At 41.1% G+C, this 20,305-nt stretch overlaps 1 protein-coding gene across 6 annotated transcripts in view; it reads left to right on the forward strand.

Annotated features, from left to right (window-relative positions):
* RUNX2 (RUNX family transcription factor 2) overlaps positions 1-20,305 on the forward strand; it is a 219,704-nt gene that overhangs the window by 153,741 nt on the left and 45,658 nt on the right. For all 6 annotated transcript variants that reach the window (XM_078369317.1, XM_078369320.1, XM_078369318.1 and 3 more), the window contains one exon: positions 7,083-7,256. In XM_078369317.1, the coding sequence (XP_078225443.1) occupies positions 7,083-7,256 (174 nt within the window). The remainder of the gene's footprint in view (positions 1-7,082; positions 7,257-20,305) is intronic.

Here is a 20,305-nt window from a genome sequence, read left to right on the forward strand (position 1 = left end):
CTGCTCCTCTGTTCTATTAGCCACAGGTCAGAGGGTAGGAGGGTTCTAGTAGGGGCCTATTCCTGAAGAAACTATAAAAGTGGGCTTAAGTGGATGATGGGGTCTAGGAAAAGAGGCAACAAAGATATGCCCAAGCTGGATTCTGAGTCTGGGAGACTAGAAGATGATGATGATGGAAATAAGGAAATCAGAGGAGATGCTGGTTGGGACAGCTTGAGGAGGCAGGGAGTGGCAAAGGGCTTAACTAAACATTACAGGAGTATAGGTCTTTGATTTCCAGACATTCACAAACCACCAGTGAAATGTAGTCATCTGAAAGTAAAACAGAGGAGCAGATTTTCACTTTTCTCAGTAGTATTTTCATTTTTACATGTGTGTAGGAATGCAGACAATCAAAGGTTTTAATCTAGAGCCTTAATAGTTATAAAGTATGTGGATAAGAACTTTGTGTGGCTTCCCTAAGAACATACTTGAGTCTGTGTAATCTGTGCTATTGCTTTTGCTGGAAACAATCAACTAAACTCCATAGGATACAGTAAGGCTCATCCTTAGTAGCAGAATTCTAGTAATTACACCTAGAATGGAATCGTGACTTTAAAATTAGTCAGCTGGTTCCCCAACCCTTCCCTACACACACACTTCTTCATGTAGCACTTTTAGGATAGATGAGAAGTGAAGAGTCTCATTATTTTTTTCCAAAACTGCTGTGGAATAGCAGCTCTGTGGACATATGACTGATTTTCTCTGAGAAATAGTAATTCTGATGCAAGTCCTTTCTTCTCTTCCTTTTTACTCCAAGGATCATTGTCACAACGTTCTGGAATGGTTACATCCTGTGGCCTAAGCCCTAGAGTATTGGACCAGACTTTATTTAATCACATATTTGGTGACAGCAAAATTAGCTCATGTCTCCCCAGTCAACCTTCTCTTCCACTGAAGTCTGAATGCATGGTGGATGAGGCTCATGGACTGCCAAAGTATGGTTTTATTAATCAAGAGAGCTGTCTTTTTTTTTTGAGACGGAGTTTCACACTTGTTGCCCAGGCTGGAGTACAATGGCACAATCTCGGCTCACTGCAACCTCCACCTCCTGGGTTCTGGTGATTCTCTTGTCTCAGCCTCCTGAGTAGCTGGGATTACAGGCATGTGCCACCACACCCGGCTAATTTTGGATTTTGAGTAGAGACTGGGTTTCTCTGTGTTGGTCAGGATGGTCTTGAACTCCCAACCTCAGGGGATCCACCCACCTTGGCCTCCCAAAGTGCTGGGATTACAGGCGTGAGCCACTGTGCCAGGTCAAGAGCTGTCCTTAACCCCTAAATATGTGTTAGCCCTTCTAAATAAGAAGCACATTTTTCTACATGATCACAGAAAGTATCACTTCCTTAATATTAAAAATAGCCCATATTCAGATTTTCTCAATTGATTCCCAATCATGGCATTTTAGTGATTGCCCCCACCACAACCTTTCTTCAGTTGTATTTAATTGCTTTCTCCCCAACTAGACTGTGAACTCCTTGAGGACAAGGATATTATCTTATATATTCTTCTGTGTCCTCCTTCTCATAATACCCTAGTGAGGCTTGCATCTAGTAGATACCCAGTACACAGTAGCTGCACTAACTGACCCAAATATGGACATGATACTGATTCCTTACTGATGCCCTATTACACATCTTCTTTTAAACTTTATTTAAAAATTATGTTTTAATGATACTTAGAATACAAGTAGTAGATACCTAGAAAATGTTTATCTCAGGTTAAAATACTACAAAAAGATGAGCTGCCAAACATCATGCCCTAGTGATCAGCAAAATGACTCTGCTTTGCCACATTAGGGTAGAACGGGCATCACATGGCACACTCTTCATGAAAGATACCTTGTTTTCTGTAAGTGCATTTTGACATTCTTCAGGGCGCTCTGACTGGTGCAGTGCAGCAGGTTGTGGATATAGTACAGAGAATATAAGGTTCTGGTTAGGGAGCCATGTTGCTTTCTAAAACTGTTAAACATTTCTCAATCAACTTTCATAGAAATGGGCAAAATGGGTTGCACTCACACAGTTTACTTTTGTAGTTCACAGACCACATTTCAGAGTCTTTGTGTGCCAGTTTCAGATGTGTGATTTTTGAAAGCAGAAGTTCTAATGGTAGTATTACTAACTCACTGTGGGTAGGGCACAGTAGGGTGATTAGCTAGACTATGGTTTAGGGACTTAACTGTTTCTCATTTGTCTTTGCTCTAAGGATGTGTGAATGCTATGACCTTTTGATTATGATTTCTTCTTGTGCCCCTGAATTTATTGCAACAAAAGTCATATTCAGCTAAACATACTCAATTTTTTAGAAGAAATCTTTTCTGAAAATTACTTTTTTTTTTTGCTTTTAAGTTGCTTTTCGATCCTGATTTCCCCTGAATGACTGCTGTTGAACTCTTCTGATCTGAAATAAGCTGGTTATAGCAAGGGAAAGGGAACAACCTAGACCAGCAATCAGGAAAACTGAGTTCTGGTCCTGCCATTAAGTCTATGGCTTTGGGTAAGGCACTTCCTTTCTCAGGGACTCAGGAGCCTCATCCATAAAAGAAGTATGTTGCTCTAAACTTTAGAGTCTAAATGATTTCTATTGTCCTTTTTCATCTCTCTAATTTTCAGTGACTTCCAACGATGCTTAATCATTACAGTGAAAGCAAATAGGGTTTTCCAGAAAGAAAGCAAGTTTTCACTTAAATGAATGTCCTTCAGTAAAATTTTGTAGGAAGCGCCACTAAGGGCTTGTTTCTAGAGAAGGGTTTTGTCCACTAGATTCACTAGATTGCCAAACAAGAACTTTTTTTGTGAAAAATGGTGGTAAAATATACTATCCTGGGCCAGAAAATTTTCTTCCAATCAAGGAATTTATGTAGAAGAGGAGAATATTCATTCACTCACTTACTGCATAAATATTTACTGAGCACCAACTGTGTAGCAGGCACTGAACTAGGTTGTGAGATTACAGCTGTGAACAAGACAGAGCGCTCATTCTTAGGAGACTTACAGTCTTACAGGAGAGACAAAAATAAACACACAAGATAATTAAAGATTGTGGTGACTGCTGTAAAGAAAATAAAGGGAGGGTGTGCTCAAGAGGGTGGGAACCTACTCTGGTTATGGGAGGCAATCAAGGCTTCTCATAGGAGCTGGTGTTCATTGTGAGGTATAAGGGATAAGAAGGAATGGGCCTTACAAGGAATCGGGGAAGAGCACCTCAGGAATATGGAAAGGTCTTGAGATGGGAAACTGAGTAGGAGACAGTTTTTCAGCTGCCCAGAGAGAGGCGTTAGGGTCTTTGGCCAAGGTTGTACCAGTAGAAATGGAGCAAACCGAATCGATTTGACATACAGTATTGAGATAGAAATGACAGGACTCGGTAATGGATTGCATGTGGAAAGTGAGACATAAGGAGAAATCAAGGAACGTGTCTAGGCTTTTGGCTTAGGAAACTAACTGGCTCGTGCCATTTACTGAGATGTGGAACTACTAGAGAGGAACAGGATGTTTTTGGAGGGGAGAATAAAAAAAATTCTGTCTTGAATACACTGCACTTAAGATGCCTTTGGAACATCCCGGGAAGATGTCAAGTAGGCAGTGGAACACACAAACCCGGAACTCAAGACAGAGGTCAGGGCTCAACCCAGCAAGGGGGAGTCCTTGGTATAATAGGTGGTATTTAGTGCATGAAATTGAGATAATCTTGGGCAGTGGTTCTCAATCCTGGCCACACACTGGATCATGGGGTGAGAGCTTAAAAAAAGAAGAAGACCTTTTCCCCAGGTCCCACTTTCAGAAATTCTGATTTAATTGATCTGATGTGAGGCCTGAACATCCATCTGTTTCAGGGAATTGTCTTATTCAGCAAGCATGGAAGGACTTGAGAAGAAAGTGCAGCTAGAGAAGGGATCCAGGACTGAGCTTTTGCATGGAGTCTCAAGTATAATACAGGAGTTTTCCATTCTTCATACCCTCCTCCTGCTTGGAAGATCTACTCTTTGGTCCTTTGGATGAGGTTTGGTCCTCATGGCATTATGACAGAGTACCCTGTCCTTGCCTTAGTCAGCATGTCCTTGGTCGTCCATGTTCTTGATTTCTGAAGGAATGGCTTGGGTGCTGAGGATTTAAGTACGCCTTCTTTTAGCCCGTTATTCGAGTGTTGCCCTGATGTGGTTTAGTGGTAACAGGTATTTGTCATAGTTGGAATGTGAAGAACCTGTTTGACTTTTGCTCTTCAATGTACTTCATACATTATGAAGAGGAGATTTTGTTGTGGCTGCAGTGGTGGCTGTGAAGGGACAGATATCTACAAAGAAAAATGCGCATGTTTTTGTATACATGCATCTGCAGATAAATGTTTCCTGAATTATTCTAGGGTGCCTGTAGATACTTGGAAACGCTCTTTGAAGATAATTTCCAAAAGGTCATTGGGGCTTTTAAAATTTCATTGGCTTTAAAATTTTTCACGCTGACCAGTGCTAGCTTAAGTCCTTTATTCTTGTCTGCAACCTCTCATTACTCCTGAAAGCACTGGGCTAACAGAGAGTAAAAATGTACTCACACATGTACAGTCTGAGCTCACATCTCATACAGCCTCTAGGAAAACCTAATGAAAAGGCTATAGAAAGCAGAGGCAAAGCTTATTAAATTTTCTTGTGACCCGTGGCCCACGTAAAGTCCCAGTGTATAAAGGAACCATGCAAGATCATGTAGCCCTCCCCTTAGCCCTCAGGGATCCTGCCATTCCAAAAATATGGCCTATTAAGAAAAATAACTTCCAGGACAGTTCCGTAAGCTTTCTTGTTAATGTTTACAGCTGTATCAACACCACACCAATACTATGTGTGCACGCGCGCGTGTGTGTGAGTGTGAGGAACAGACTCCATGGATCTGTGACAAGTACTATATAATTCCCTATTGTGAAACTCGTTAGACCCAGCAAGAAGTATTGATGGAAGTTTGGTGAGTTAGGTTACAGCCATTTGTTTAGGATAAGGAGTGAATTCTTAACTTTGTAATTGAATCCTTGTTACTATTTCTGCTTATGTTGAAAGCCAGCCTTGGCACCTCACTGGTCTTAGTTCTTAGGCGTCTCACTCTATATTATCTGGATATTCTCAGCCCTCTATAGCAGCTGGAAGAGGAAGGGAAGAGAAAGCTAGAATACCAGCACCGATGGTGCCTCATGATGAATGGAAACTCAGTCAACTCGGATGAGGGCTATATCCTTGTTGAAGCTGAACTAGTCAGCAGCTGAGGACCATAAGCTAGTTGTTCTACCTCTGCACGCCTCAGTCACTTCCCAGGTGAACACATTGCTTGCCAGGCTGTAGGACCTGTTTTGGGTCACCTCTAAAAGTCCTCTAGGGATCTAAAATCTATTTGTAATCTGGATACAACACATTAATGGTGGGGAAAACAACCATTAACAATGAATTTCTCTCATTTTTCCATCATTTTTCTCCCAGGTCTAGTCACCCTGTTACAGCAGATGCCCAAAAACTTGCACTGGCAGGAAATAGGGTGGTGGGTGCATTTCAGTTAATGGGCCTAGTTGGAACACGTTTGGCCGTGGAGACAGCTACACTCATATTACCAAGCCTTGGCTTCCTATCTGTTTTCTTTGGGCTGGGTAGGCAATGAAAAAGGAGACAGGAAAATACATTTTGGGGCAAATAAAATAGGGAATTTGTCTTATGAAGACAGCTTATAGTTGGGAAATTCTAATGTTCAATTTAACCCTATCCTGATGCATTCCTCTTGTTCTGTATTAAGTGGAAGCTAAAACGTTTGCGCTACCCACAGAGTGGTGAAAAATGCCCATGCTTGAAGGCTTTTCATAAACCTTCCTCGAGGTTTTTTTATTTTCTGAATAATATTCTAATTCCCTTGGTTTCTCTTGAAAGGACAAACTCTTAATCCTGTCATCATCCTAATGGCTCTTCCTCAAATCAGCTTTGGTCACTTAATGTTTATACTAAAATGTTAGGGCAGCACCCTAGGGCCTCACTGACACAGAATCTGGAGGGAGGAATCCACAGTCCATTTCCGTTTCTCTAATGGGCATTGCATTTGTCCCCAATAGCACCACCCTATAGATTTCCTCTACTATGGCATACCCAGATACAGATGCTTTTCTGTTATACTTGCACCAAGACACTAGTATGCCTTCTGTTAAGAATGATTTGATGATTTTTAAGAAGTCTTAGTACCTTGGGTTAATTTTAATTTTGCATATTTCTCTAATACTCAGAATTTCCCTAGGTTTTAGGCTTGAATAAACTAAAAGAGTGATAGAAAGTTTCTTTTTTTTCCTCCAAATAATGGATTGTCACAGTCACATGTTTACTCAAAGAGTATATTTCAGCTTCTTTTCCAAAACCACAGTAGTGGATTTAAAATAAGAAAGCATTCTCTCTGATTTAACAGAGTTTATTATATGCTTTCCAGCTTTGGCATATCACAATATATCCAGATTCCTCTTGAGAATTTGAGTTCCCCTGCTTACATTTCTATTTTTCTATTTTTTAAAGGGGTTTAGGTTTGAGTTTTAATTTCCAGAAAAGAGTAGTTGTAACATTAAAGAAAAGTCACTATGGTCATTGTGGAAATTTCCCTTTGACAAATGTGTTTGTCTGTGTCTCTGCTCCAGCTTTGTGACATTGTGGCTAACATACTTGGACTCTCTGAACTTTCAGAGGGGTTTTCCTCCATCTTGAAACAAGCAAATACCCCCAGTACACACTTCTCTTGTTTTTTCACTGAGAGGGACAGAGAAGGTGCCTAGTATCCGGCCTCTCTGCTGATGCTTGACTCCAAGTTGTCCTCTGAGACCTCAGCTCTCCATTTATGAAACAGAGCTAGGAATGCTGGCCACCAGTTACTGCTTATAAAGCAATTTGAAATGGAAGGCATTGTATATACACGTCATTATATATTAGTATTGATAATTCCTTGGCTTAAACTCCCAGTTTGTATGTTCACATATCTATTTAGCATGGTCAATTGTTCAGCTAATTAATATGCTTTTATTTTATGATTTGCTATTTCCAGGGCACAGACAGAAGCTTGATGACTCTAAACCTAGTTTGTTCTCTGACCGCCTCAGTGATTTAGGGCGCATTCCTCATCCCAGTATGAGAGTAGGTGTCCCGCCTCAGAACCCACGGCCCTCCCTGAACTCTGCACCAAGTCCTTTTAATCCACAAGGACAGAGTCAGATTACAGGTAAGACAGATTCATAGGTTTCACTTGCATAGATGCCGGCAGGCTGGGGGTGAGGGGCTACCAGAGGAGATGTGTTCTCTTCAAAACTCCTGGAACTGTGAAGTGTCTTATTATTAAAGAATCAAGACTTGGAGACATTGATTTCTTTTTTTCTTTTGTTAAAAAATTTTAACATTCAATAACTTGGTGATAAAATTTTGGGGGATATTTGTAAGAATGCTGTACTCTGCAGCAATGTCAGTCTGTACCCTGGTGGAATGGTAATAATGCACTTTGGGAGAATGTTTGTTGTAAGTTTCTATATTGTATCCAGGTGGTGCAGGGGGTAACATCACACCCTTACTATTAGAAAATTAGTGTTACCGTCTCAGATTTGGGCTTACATTTCTTACATGTATAACTATTTCATTAAGTCTGCTTGAAAATTGCCCAGGGCGAACAGGAAGCCTTGATTGGTAGTTATAAGGCAAGGTCAATGAGTGTCTCATCGGGCATACAGAATTCACTTCTGATTCACATTTAGCTCTGGTTTCTCATTCGACATTTCTCTTTATAAATTCTAGTCAGCTACTTACTTTACCTTTCTTCTGAGAAATTAACATCGGCATTACATTACAGACTAATCACTCACATTTAGTGCATTGAGATCCCCAACTCTTTTCTTTTTGCCCCATTTGTGCAAAAACAGATCTTATTTAAAGACTAGTTTGAAAGCTTTTAGGTCATGATGACAAGAGAGTATATTAATTATTATAAATCTTTAATTTACAGATAAAAGTATTGAGAACTGAAAGGAAGTTTACATGTCATCTAGTTGCTATCATTGGTAGAGGTGGACTAGAATAGAGGGAAAGTAAGTCAAAACAAAATGTATAATAAACCCTTGACATGGATCTTTTGTAATGGTTAGATTTTTGTCTATAGTGGTTAGGCTTGAATGTTCTTAAAGGTCTCAAAACATAATTGTTTATAAATAAAATGACCTATCTCTCCTTCTCTCCTGCCCATATTATATAAATGTATTATTGGATAGTTACCTAGAGTAGGTTTCACTTTCTGCAAGTATATGTATTTTAGTCTCAATGTATGAGTTTGCATGAGTGTGTATTTTAAAAAATATATGGAATTATAAAAATCAAACATCTAAACACTAAAGATAAGCAGATATCTGCATTAAGAAAGAACATTATTGCTCTTTGAAGAATGGCCATGTTTTAGATGATATAAAAGTTTAAACACTGATATGTGGGAATTAAAAAGTAAATGTGTTCACGAGACATATGTCTTTGATAAAAATATAAGGTTAAAATTCACACTAACTTGTGAATTTGAAGCTTGTAGCTATGGGTGCTGGAGTTGGAGACTACAAAAGATGGGAGAGTGGGAGGTGTGGTGAGAGTTGAAAAATTACTCATTCGGCACAATGATTGCTGTTTGGGTGATGGGTATGCTAAAAGCCCTGACTTCACCTCTCTGCACTATATACATATAAGAAATCCGTATTTATACCCCCTAAATATATGTAAAAAAATGAAGTAGTAGACTTTATTCATTATGGCACATAATAGCTTTCCTTTTGCCTTTATAGTAATCCTTAGACTGTGTGCGTGCGTGTGTGTGTTTGTTTGTAGAAGCATATGTGTATATATACATGTTTATATATGATTTGTAATGGATTTATGATGACTAATAAAAATATATATAAATATATGTTCTATGATTTGGCAACCACTGGCTTTTTAAATGTTTAATTTCTGTATTCTAATCTTTAACTGTTTGCTATTTATGCTGTTGATGACTAATGCTTTAGAAATGACCTTTGGAGCCTGCGTGTTGCTAGAGTCACTTAAGAAGTTGTTTCTCTCAAGGCTTTGTCCTGAAATCTAAAGATGAGATCATAAGATAGATCCAGAGGACATTTTAGAACTTAAAGGTACCTTAGGTATTATGACCCCAATGGCTGGAAAAATTATGAAGAAGATCTATGTTTTCTCAGCATCCCCTACTAGTAGATACACGTGCAGAGAGTGAGGCTCTGAGGAGGTGTGGGGCTGGCTTTTGCCACAAGCGCGTCTGAGTAGATCGGGAGTGTGGCCACCTCTGCAGGCCTGGCCCTCCTCCAGTTGTCAGCTTCTCTTCACCGTTTTCCCTGTTGGGAGGCTCAGGAAGTTAAGCTTCTTGTCTGCAGTTGCACAGCCAGTTACTGGCAGGGCACAGAACACATCCACTGGATATATTTCTGAAAACAAATATATAAAATAAGTTACTTTCTAGGTATTGATAATTTCTTGGAATTTTTATCAGTATTAGTGCTCTTCATTTTGGGGTTATAGCAGTAATAGAATTGATTTATAGATGAGTCTTCTTTTTTTTCAACATCTACTAGGTATTGGACCCAACAACTTTTTTTAAACTTTCAAAATTTTTAGATGTCCACATATATACTTGTCACCCCATCCACATGAGCTTTCTTTAAATGTTTTCATATCATGAGTGAGATAATGCCTGTATCTGTCTGTAACCAAGGAGGTGCCGTGTTCTACTGTGACCCAGTTTTTAAAGGAAAACCCAGGAACATCTGGAACAGCAGCAATGTGAAAATGAATTGAATAGATTTAATTTTTTAATCTCCAGATTGATATCCTTGTTTATTCAATAAGTATGATTTGGGGCCTACCACATGGAACAAGTTGGGTCTTAGGTAATATGGAGAGAGAAGAAAAGCGCTGCTCTTGAGTTACAGTTGAAGAGATAGTTATCCTCCCCAGCCCTGACACACCACATCCTGTGCCCCAGCTGTATTATACCATTCCTGAGTACACATGCTCCTCTCTGCACCCGTTTATTCAGCTAGCCCATCTACAGTATCTCTGCTGACAAGAGTCCACCCATCGTTCAAGCCCACTATGTTGTCTTCTTCAGGAAAAGAGTTCTGGAACCTTCATCCAAAGGCGGTGTATCCATCCTCTAAGCTTTAGTTAAGATTGCCTTATTTTAAGGACACTGTGTATTCACCTTTTCTACCCTGCTAGACTGTAAATTCTTTGAGGGATTTATTACAGGGATTTATTTTCTTTTGTGACTAGCCCAGTGGCAGTGTCTCATTAAATGTGAATTATTGAAAGTTCAGATGAGAAGAAATCAGTACAAGAAGGGTTGAGATGATATCATGCCTATCTTAATAGCATTAACTCTTCTTTCTAATTTCCTGTCCCAGGGTGTCATTGTTCCTCAGTGATGGACAGCAGCTTACATCACATTTCAATAAAATATTCACATAGTTAAACCATTCAGTTTTATTCCAGTTTAGGGTCAATGTAATTGCATGATTAAATTTAAATTCTTTCCTGTAATGGATTTTGTAACTTCTTTGCAATATGCCATATCTGCATTTTAGTTCATGTAATCCTTTGTACAAGACATTTGTAACAGGAAGGGCCCAGTTACCTCTCTCTGATTGGCTTGTCACTCTTGATATCTCAAGCTCTTACCCCAAAACTGTAGATAATTATCATGGTTATATAGTCCCTTCTGGTTCTCCTCCGTGCCAAAATAAAAGGCGGAAGACATCTTTAAACTGCCAGAAGAGTGAAATGAAATTCACAACCATGAATTGAAGAAGTTACAAGCATTTAGCGTTTCATGTTAGCCTTCTCCAGTGTCTCTTGCAATTTCGAGGGCCAAAAGTTGTAGCCATGTAGTGGATAGAACCTGACTGAAGTGGTTCCCACCTAACTTCAGTCTGATTCTATATGCCCTTCCTGGTGTCCCTGCAGTGCCAGTCTGATGGTGATACTTGGTGGAAGTCTTTTTTGAGACGGAGTTTCGCTCTTGCTACCCAGGCTGGAGTGCAATGGCGCGATCTCGGCTCACCGCAACCACCGCCTCCTGGGTTCAGGCAATTCTCCTGCCTCAGCCTCCCGAGCAGCTGGGATTACAGGCACGCACCACCGTGCCCAGCTAATTTTTTTGTAATTTTAGTAGAGACGGGGTTTCACCATGTTGACCAAGATGGTCTCGATCTGTTGACCTCGTGATCCACCCGCCTCGGCCTCCCAAAGTGCTGGGATTACAGGCTTGAGCCACCGCGCCCGGCCCTTGGTGGAAGTCTTTAATGGCTGATGTTCAGCTGAAGGCCCAGGGCCACCCCATAGCTTCCTGGGGAAGGTGCTTCCTCTAGATCTCTTCTTATCATTCAGACATCTGCTGCTTGTCTCTAGGTGCCAGGAAACACCTAGTCTGTCACAAATGTTTGCTTCTTTTGATTCAGAAAGTGGTGATAGCAGTAGACTAAGGATATGATGTAAGGAGATATCACTTAAGATAGCTTGAAACTCATTATCCTCTAGATGGGTCAGCTACACCTAAAAAACAATGCTGATTTGGGGCCTTGGGTTTGGTGGATTGGAACATTCATCTCACTTTTAGGGTGGGGGAATGTGCTGCTATTCTGTTATTCATGTATTCAAAAAATACTTACTGAGTGCTTACTATCTGCCAGGCATTGATGCAAGTGAGTGAGAGAGATACAGCTTCTGCTCACAAGGAGCTTATATTTTAGTGTCAGATATAGTCAATAAATAGTTAAATACATATACATACAGGATAATCTCTGATAATAATAAATGCTGGTGAGAAAATGAAATAGGATAATTGATAGAGAACAACTTGGGGAGGGAAGGAGCTGATTTTGATTGGAAAGTTGAGAAAGGGTTCTTTGAAAAGCTTTGAAGACTGGCATTTAAAGCAGTAGAAAACTCATGCAAAGGCTCGATTATGGGGAGTCTTAGTGGGGGCCACAATAGTTGCTTAGGTTTAGTTCTGATTGTAGTGGGGTGCTAGTGTGGTGGGGGATGAGAAGCAAGGGAATGACGTTATGTCACTTACATGCATAAATAAAACCTGTTTGGATGCTGTGTGAGGGGACTACGAGGGGCTAAAGAAAGAAGCAGAATTAATGTTCAGGAAGATGCTGCAGTAGCCCAAGACAGTTAATGGTCTTAGCAATGGAGATGGAAGGACATGGAAGGATTCTGAATACTCTCTTTTATTTTTTTGAGACTGAGTCTTGCTCTATTGCCCAGGCTGGAGTGCAGTGGCATGATCTTGGCTCACTGCAACCTCTGCCCCCCAGGTTTAAGTGATTCTCGTGCCTCAGCCTCCCGAGCAGTGGGATTACAGGCACCCTCTACCATGCCTGGCTAGTTTTCATATTTTTAGTACAGATGAGGTTTCACCATGTTGGCCAGGCTGGTCTCGAACTCTTGGCCTTAAGTGATCTGCATGCCTCAGCCTCCCAAAGTGCTGGGATTACAGGCGCGAGCCACTGTGTCTGGCCCTAAATACTCTGATTTTTTAAATAGGGAGTTCACAAGTCTCACTGCTGGTGAGGGGAAAATAGGACTTCAGAGTTTTGGCCTGGGCAATTGAAGATAGTAGAGCAAATTTACTGATGTGGGGAAGACTCAGGGAGGATAAGGTCGGGTGGGGCTGAGGAGCTCAGAGAAGTAGTAAGGTGGAGAAAAGAAGATGCTAAGAAAGAAGAGGCTGGGCATTCTCACTCCTACAGTGGCTCATACAACTGCCTTTGCAGACACCCAAAGGACCTCCCTTCTCATGATTCTTCTTTGGTTGCAGGGTTCCCTTCTGTGATTTCCTTTCTCCTTTAAAAGCAGCTCTTGGTTCTTTTGAGTCTTGGTTGTTCTTCTAAGCAGTCAATGGAAGTTGATTTTCCCTGCATGTAAATGCTAGAAGAAAGTACACGGGACGTTTTTTCCCTTGGTTTGGACTCTTATTTGCCCTTCACCTAGGAATAGATTCTGGACATTTCTGCATAGGCTGCTAGATATTCTATCATGTTACTTATTGTGATCTTTTCCTTTTGTAATGGAAAAGCAATTCATTTGAAGTTTCACCACTGTTTTTATAAATTTTAAATTAATGTGTTACTGTATTTCATGCTTTTCTCTCTCCCTGGACACTCGTCCTTATCTCGTTTTTCTAAACACATTTTTATTGTTTCTTAAAAACTCAGATCAAATGCTGCCACCTCTGCCGAGCCTCTTCCAACCCACCCAGGCAGTCGAGTGAGGCTCCCATGCCACCTCGTACAACCCTTGATTACATCTTGTTCCATGTGTGGATGATTACTGTCCACATGTCTTTCTCCTCCATCGGACTGTGGACTTCTCAGTCTAGGGCCATATTTTGTTTATCTTTGTGTCCTCCACTGTCTTAACCAGTATGTGCTTACTACATGACTTTTGCTTTGGTGATCAATGAATAAATGGGTCACAGACTTCTTCAGGAAGTGTGACCCATTTTTATCCTAGCCTTAATATTTTTCTAGTGTCTGTTTGATTGAATTACTATTAGTTACCATTTATTAAATGCTTACCATGTGCCAGGCATTGTTCTAATGAGTTTAACTCATATATTCCTCACAAGAGCTCTCTGAGATAGGTGGTATTAATATGGAAACTGATGGTAGAGAGGTGGAATAACCCACCCAGAGTCTCACTTACTACTAGTAAGTGGCAAATATAGAAATTAAAGGCAGATCTCCATAGCTCCGTGGCCCTGTGTACTTACCACCAAGTACTCTTGGGAAGCTGAAGCGTACTTTTGTCATGGCTCCGCTTCCTCCCATTTCTGTACCTCACTTTCATTTATGCAGTTCTTTACCATTGACAAACCAAAGGCTTAGGACAATTTTAGAAGTACCTATTTTACAGATGGAAGAAACTGATTCTGGAGAAATGACTTGCTGGAGGCCACTTCAGCTGTTCCAGTTGACTGTGAGTTCCAGATTCTTAGCAGGCAGTCACCTTCATCCCTATCAAGTTGGGCTTGTTGCCAACAGTCTAAGTGACATGTGTCCTGCAGGACTAATTTCTTTTTCTTCTGTCCATTGTACATTATTTAAGATACTTAGAGTGAGTATTTTCATATAAAAGGGATTTAGCATTAGGAATATCTGAATTATACTTTAAAATGCAATATAATCATTTAAATGATTAAATTCCAATTATAGAAGGCACGTATTTAAGGTAAAATCCACCTGCCAGACATCCTGTCTAATGATAATCTTATCAGCAGTTACTGTGACTGAAGTGGTTTGCACCTAACTTCAGTCTGATTCTGTATTCCCTCAAAAAACAGAGCTCCTTTAAAAATTAAGAGGACCTCAGCCAATTAGGCCATTGGGATTAGGCGGTGTATGTGTTTGGCTATCCTAGGATTCCACTGTGCTTGTCCTGAAACATTGACTAGTGTAATCCTTTCAGAAATCAGAAAGCTCAGCTGAATTGCATGTGTCTCAAGTTACTGTTCTGTTCAAGTGCTGAGTGACCACATGATTCTTTAATGTGAAACAAGTTGGGAGGTGAAGTGGGCCTGGGATGACGGTGGCTGTGAGTGTGAGGGCGGACGGACCCATAAGAGGCACAGGGAATGTTGGTGGGCAGGAAGAATGGTGGCAGGATACCAGCAGTGTGGGTGTGGAGGACAGTGGGAGTCAAGTGAATTCTCAGGCTTCACAACTGCTGTGGTCCTGCTCACTTGTGGGCAACTTGTGTCAAGGAACTGAAGTCACCGCACTCAAAGACGGATTGTTAGAAGTGGTTGGTTCTCTTTTACTTTAGTGGTGCCGAGTTGTAATTTCTGAAGTTCCTGGGAAGTCTTGCCCTGTCTTCTTCCTTTGAGGTCTTTCAGGTGGAGCTGCTGGGTAAATTTGCTGCTGCCTTGCACATGTGTGAGCAGGGAATCTCTATACAGGAGGTTGCTAGTCACAATCCTTATTTTGAAAAAGGGCTCAAATCCTGTGTGTAAACAGTTTCACATCTGTTCTGCTCTGGTGGCCACGTTATGAGGAAGAGTAGACTTTAGGTGCAGCCTGTGCTGGCTTTAAAGAAGGAAGCTCCCTAGGACTCTGTGAGGGGCTGGTGGTCAACCTGTTATGTTGTTGCTTAGCCTGTTAGCAGTGTCCACAGATTAGCTTCTTAAAGGTGTTCTGTTTGGATTTCTATCAGTTGGCATTCCCTTATTAACTGAAGATGATCTAACTTTATTGTGCTTTTAGAAAAGTAGAGAGGGTGATATTCCAGGAAAAATTAACTTCTTGTTCCAAAAACTTGTCTTTGTAATTTTCTCCTATCTGGGAATTAAAGATGCATGGTTAATACTTAGTTGTGATAGAAAGAGTTCATCTCCTATGTAATGCCTTGTTTTATCCTTCTTTCCCGAAACAGTTCCGTTTCTAGCCTGTCTTTAGATCTCCATGCAGAGGAAGTCTTCATTTCGTTCTCCTGTTCTTTTCCAATACATCACCTTTCTCTTTTAGCTTTATATTTAGTTTTATGTATATATGTATATGTATACATATGTGTACACCCACATGTATGCATACCTGTCCCCTTTACTATTTGTTTAGGGACCTTTTTTGCCCTGTTTTACCTTTTGTGATGGACCGTGGGCAAAAAGATCAGAATAGGAGATTAACATAGAAGAAAATATTAACTTACAGGGTAACCCAGGAGAGGGGCAAGTTAGGCATGCACTTGGTACAAAGGATGCCCTGGTGGTACATTTTGACATTAAATAATGGATAGGCGCTTGGGGCTTCACACAGAAACTTGGCATACATTGACTATGCAATATTAGTAGCAACAATAATATATTATAAATATGATCGAACAGTCTAAAAAGGGTTTTCATTTTAATATATGCAAAAGTATTCCAGGAATAGAACTGTATGGCACTACTCCCAGTTATTAGCAACAGATTATTTTCAGGGCTTTGTTTATTGTGATGAAGACTTGCTTTTTAAGGATTTAAAACAATTGGTTTTAACAGACTTTAAAAGACAAAATTTAACAGAAGAGTCAGATTGTGAACCATATAGTGAACAAGAAAACCTAGGCCCTAAGAGATTTCTGAAATCCTCACAGGTGAAGTTAGAAATCTGTGTCTTAGGAAGGTGAAACCTGACAGATGGTTTTAGGTTGGGAGTGGGTGAGGGTGTAGGGGGAAAGATTTAGAATGAGAAACATCTGGAGCTATTGCCAAGGTGAATGGTGGGAATGGAAAATGACTTTGGATGAGCATCTCTGAGGACCCAACTGAGGGTAGAGATCATGGGAAGAGCCAGTGGCATGATTATGTGATTCTCTCCCGCAGTGGTTGCAGTTTGTGACTAGGAGTGGGCTAGTCTGTCTCTTAGGACTGGGTAGGACTCAGTACAAGACAGGGTTACAAGGAAGATGTTTGAGCCAGTGTCCTATGCGAGGGAACCTCCTGCAGGTTTATAGATTATAGTAAAGGTGGAAGAACTTTCAAAGAGGACTTGACCCTTCTTGACTGGGAAAATGAGCAGCAGCCTAGTGGAAAGGTTAAGAGGGAATATCTGGGGAAATCCGAGTGTTGGTTCAGGAGGAAAGGAGAAAGAGTGTCATCTGGAGAGGCTGAAGGTAGTGGGCGCTCTTAGCCTTCCTCCAGGCATTCCTCTCATGACGGATGGAGGTCCCACACCTTGCCCTGTCTTCTCCAGTGCTCCAGCCTGACACTGTCTCTTGAGAACACAATCCTCTAGCTATGCCTGACCAGGTCATAGGGGTCTACTCATATTCCGTTAATATATCCCAAGTTTGTGTTAACTTTTTGTTATCCCATCACACTATGTCTTTCAGTCCATGAATACCTCTGCTCTTGGAGCAGGCTCCCCCATCCTGTCTTGCAGTTGACAGAATGCAGCACTGTACTTTTGCACTTATTTCATTTCATCATGTTGCTTTCGCCTCCTCTTTCCATCCTGTAGGGTTAATTAATAGTTCTGATTCTTCTTCTGTTGTGTTGGGTTATTCCTCACAACTTTGTCTCACCTTGAAGCTTGGAAAGGCCACTTGTAATCCTTTCGATTGACTAGGCGAAGATGCTGGACAGAAAGACTACTGTGCCCTGGATTATGCCACTATATGCCTCTGTTAAACTGACCATGATCTATATATTAATGACCACTTTCTGGAAGTCCTTTTAACTAGCTATAAATCATTTAGGGATAAGGCATATATCTTGCTGAGGTCAGATATGCAAAAGACAGATGAGCTGCCTTCTAATTTATTGCTCTAGTAATTCTAGGAGACAGTTTTTGAGTGAACCCATTCTGCTTTCTGATAGTCACTGTGGGATCAAGTGTGAAAAGTTCTATTGAAAGTGTTTTTAGTAGACTGCAAGCAAGTCAACACCAACAGTGGCTCCAAAACAATTTAGTTTCAGCAATTTAGATTTTACCAATAGCAACGCTGTTTTTAGAATAAGATAAATGGAATAAGGGAATGTAAAACCTAGTATATTTTGTGTCATAAACTTTAAAGGCATTATCTTCAAGTAATTTAACAGCTCTCATGTGGAGTAGTAATCCCAGAGAGCAAAACTACCATTAGTAATGAGTGGAGTTACAGGGAGATATATTTTACTTAATTTAAGGAAGAAATTTTTAGACCCTGCTCTGTCAAGAAGCAGCCCCTTGAGTACTAGTTACTTACATTTTTGCCACGTTGTGGGACATCATTTACCTTGGAACTTGAATTCATCTAAAGCAGCGCACTGCTCTCCCTTATCTCTTCCCTTCTCTTAGGCCTTAATTTCCTCTTACGCATGTTTGTTTTGCTCTTTCTATGTAAGAGCATCCTTCTTGATAGAGAAGATTAAATCAGAATAGGGTTTGGTAATTTCCCTTTCTAACTTTCGTTAATAAAAATTATGCCTATCGTCCTCAAACTTTGCTACATAATCATATTACCTGGGGAGCTTGTTAAACGTACAGATGCTCAGGCTCTACTCCTGAATTAGAAGATGTGAGGTGGAGCCAGCCCAAATCACTCCCAGCTGTAGGCCCAAGGCAGGCCTGTTACCCAAGGCTCACTTTACCCATCCAGAACTCATCCTGATCCAGAATGAGGGCATCTTAGGAGGCTCACCCCCACGATCAGATGATGTGCGGAGGCAGCTAAGCCCCCAAAGCCTTAGTGCAGCCCCCGGGACTCCACCTGTGTGTCCATTCCAGCTGCTGTTTTCTCTCCATACCCTTTCCTGGTCTTAGACTGGTCCTAGACTGGACTTCTGCTGTGTTTCTGTTGTGATGCTGCCAGAGGGAAATTTTAAAAATGCATGTCTGATTTTGTCACTCTATACCTAAACACCTAAGGTGACCTCTTGCACTTAGGATAAAGAGTAAAATGTCTAGCATGGCCCAGCAGGGTCGGCACAGCCTGGCTCCTCCCTGCCTGCTCTCCATTCTTATCTCACGCTATTTTGAACCTTTTTCACAATGCTCCAGACACTGGCTTTCTATCAAGTCCATAAAAAAAATGAGACTGCCTTCTTCCCAGGAACTGGACACAGGCCTAAAGCCCTCTTAACGTCCCCTACTCATCTTCTAGACTTCTGCTTGTCATCCAGGTCTTGGCTTAATCTTTACTACCTTAGAGAAGCTTTCCCTGACGCCCAGTGTGGTTGGAGTTCCCCCACTGTACATTCTTATGGTACCGTGAACATCTTTTTTTCAGCACTTACCATAGTTACATGATTATTTGATTAATGTTAGTCTCTCCTACCCAACTGTGAAACTCCATGGGACCAGGGATTAGGTCATAAAACTCCATAGGAAAAGCGATTAGGTCTATTTTTACTCAACATAAATATCCCAAGAGCCTAGCACCATACCAGAGTAGATACCCAATACATTTTTTTTTGAATGAGTGAATGCTTAAGAGACAATTACTAGAACAATGGATATAATCATCCATGTGACAACTGGTATCACCATGCCTGGGGACCTTCTGTAATACCTCAACGGCAGTATCTCATTCCCTAGATGTTGACATCAGCCTGATTTGAACCTGAATTTACCACACCCAGTTCAATACTACGATTCAAATTAGGGGTCACTCTCCCTCACCAGCATTACATCTCAGTAGTATTTCAAGTTCTTGCCCCACCATTTTGTATCTCATTTCCTTCCTCTTCTGGCTTTACCTTTGAGATTCAGGATATGCCAAGGCTGAGAGGCCAGGACAGGTGTGACCTGTGGTATAGCTTCTTTCTTCTTCTATTAGATTTTTTAAAAAAGAAGACATGAGCTGGGTGCAGTGGCTTACGCCTATAATCCCAGTACTTTGGGAGGACAAGGCGGGTGAATCACAGGTCAGGGGTTCAAAACCAGCCTGACCAACATGGTGAAACCCTGTCTCTACTTAAAAAAAATACAAAAATTAGCCGGGCGTTGTAGTGCACACCTGTAATCCCAGCTACTTGGGAGGCTGAGGCATGAGAATTGCTTGAACTCAGGAGGTGGAGGTTGCGGTGAGCCGAGAGCATGCCATTGCACTCCAGCCAGAGTGACAGAGTGAGACTGTCTCAAAAAAAAAAAAAGAAGAAGAAATGCTCCTCCTTTTCTGTAAGACAGTTATGACCCTATCCAGCAAAAGTTGGTGATATGTGAGGCGCCTCTCATCACATTGTCTTAACGATGCAACTTCCTTCTGGTTTTTCTTTGAACATTTTGTTGCAGGATATGGTATCTTAGGCTATAAATACCATTTTTCATTCTCTTTCCTGCTTATTGTCTCCTAAGTTTACTAGTTCTCTCTTCTCCCATTGTTTGTGTTGTAATATAACCTATAGTCATGCCTGGTGTACCCTACATAGCATCCAGTTTTAACCAGTTTGCTGCTTTTTTTTTTCCTTCAGCTTTCATTTTTAGGCTCTGTCACTCAGGTCTGTCTCCTGCCAGATGATTCTGGTAGCTGCCAGATCAGTTGGAGAAGATCCTTGGTTGGGGGATTCCGCACCCTGCTTTCAGGGCTTCTCAGCAGACATTAGCCAAGATGATCTGTGATGGGAGGTGCTGGATTGCCAGCTACCTTTCATAGCCATCCCGATCAGCTCTGCATGGCTTCAAGCATTTCTGATGCAGTTACTGTCTCCAGAAAGGACCGAGGTTTGGGAGCTCATGCTTCTGAGTGGTTAGCATCATAGCATCTTGTAGCTGG

The sequence above is a fragment of the Callithrix jacchus genome, chromosome 4, assembly GCF_049354715.1.
Source record: "Callithrix jacchus isolate 240 chromosome 4, calJac240_pri, whole genome shotgun sequence".
NCBI classification, from domain to species: Eukaryota; Metazoa; Chordata; class Mammalia; order Primates; family Cebidae; genus Callithrix; species Callithrix jacchus.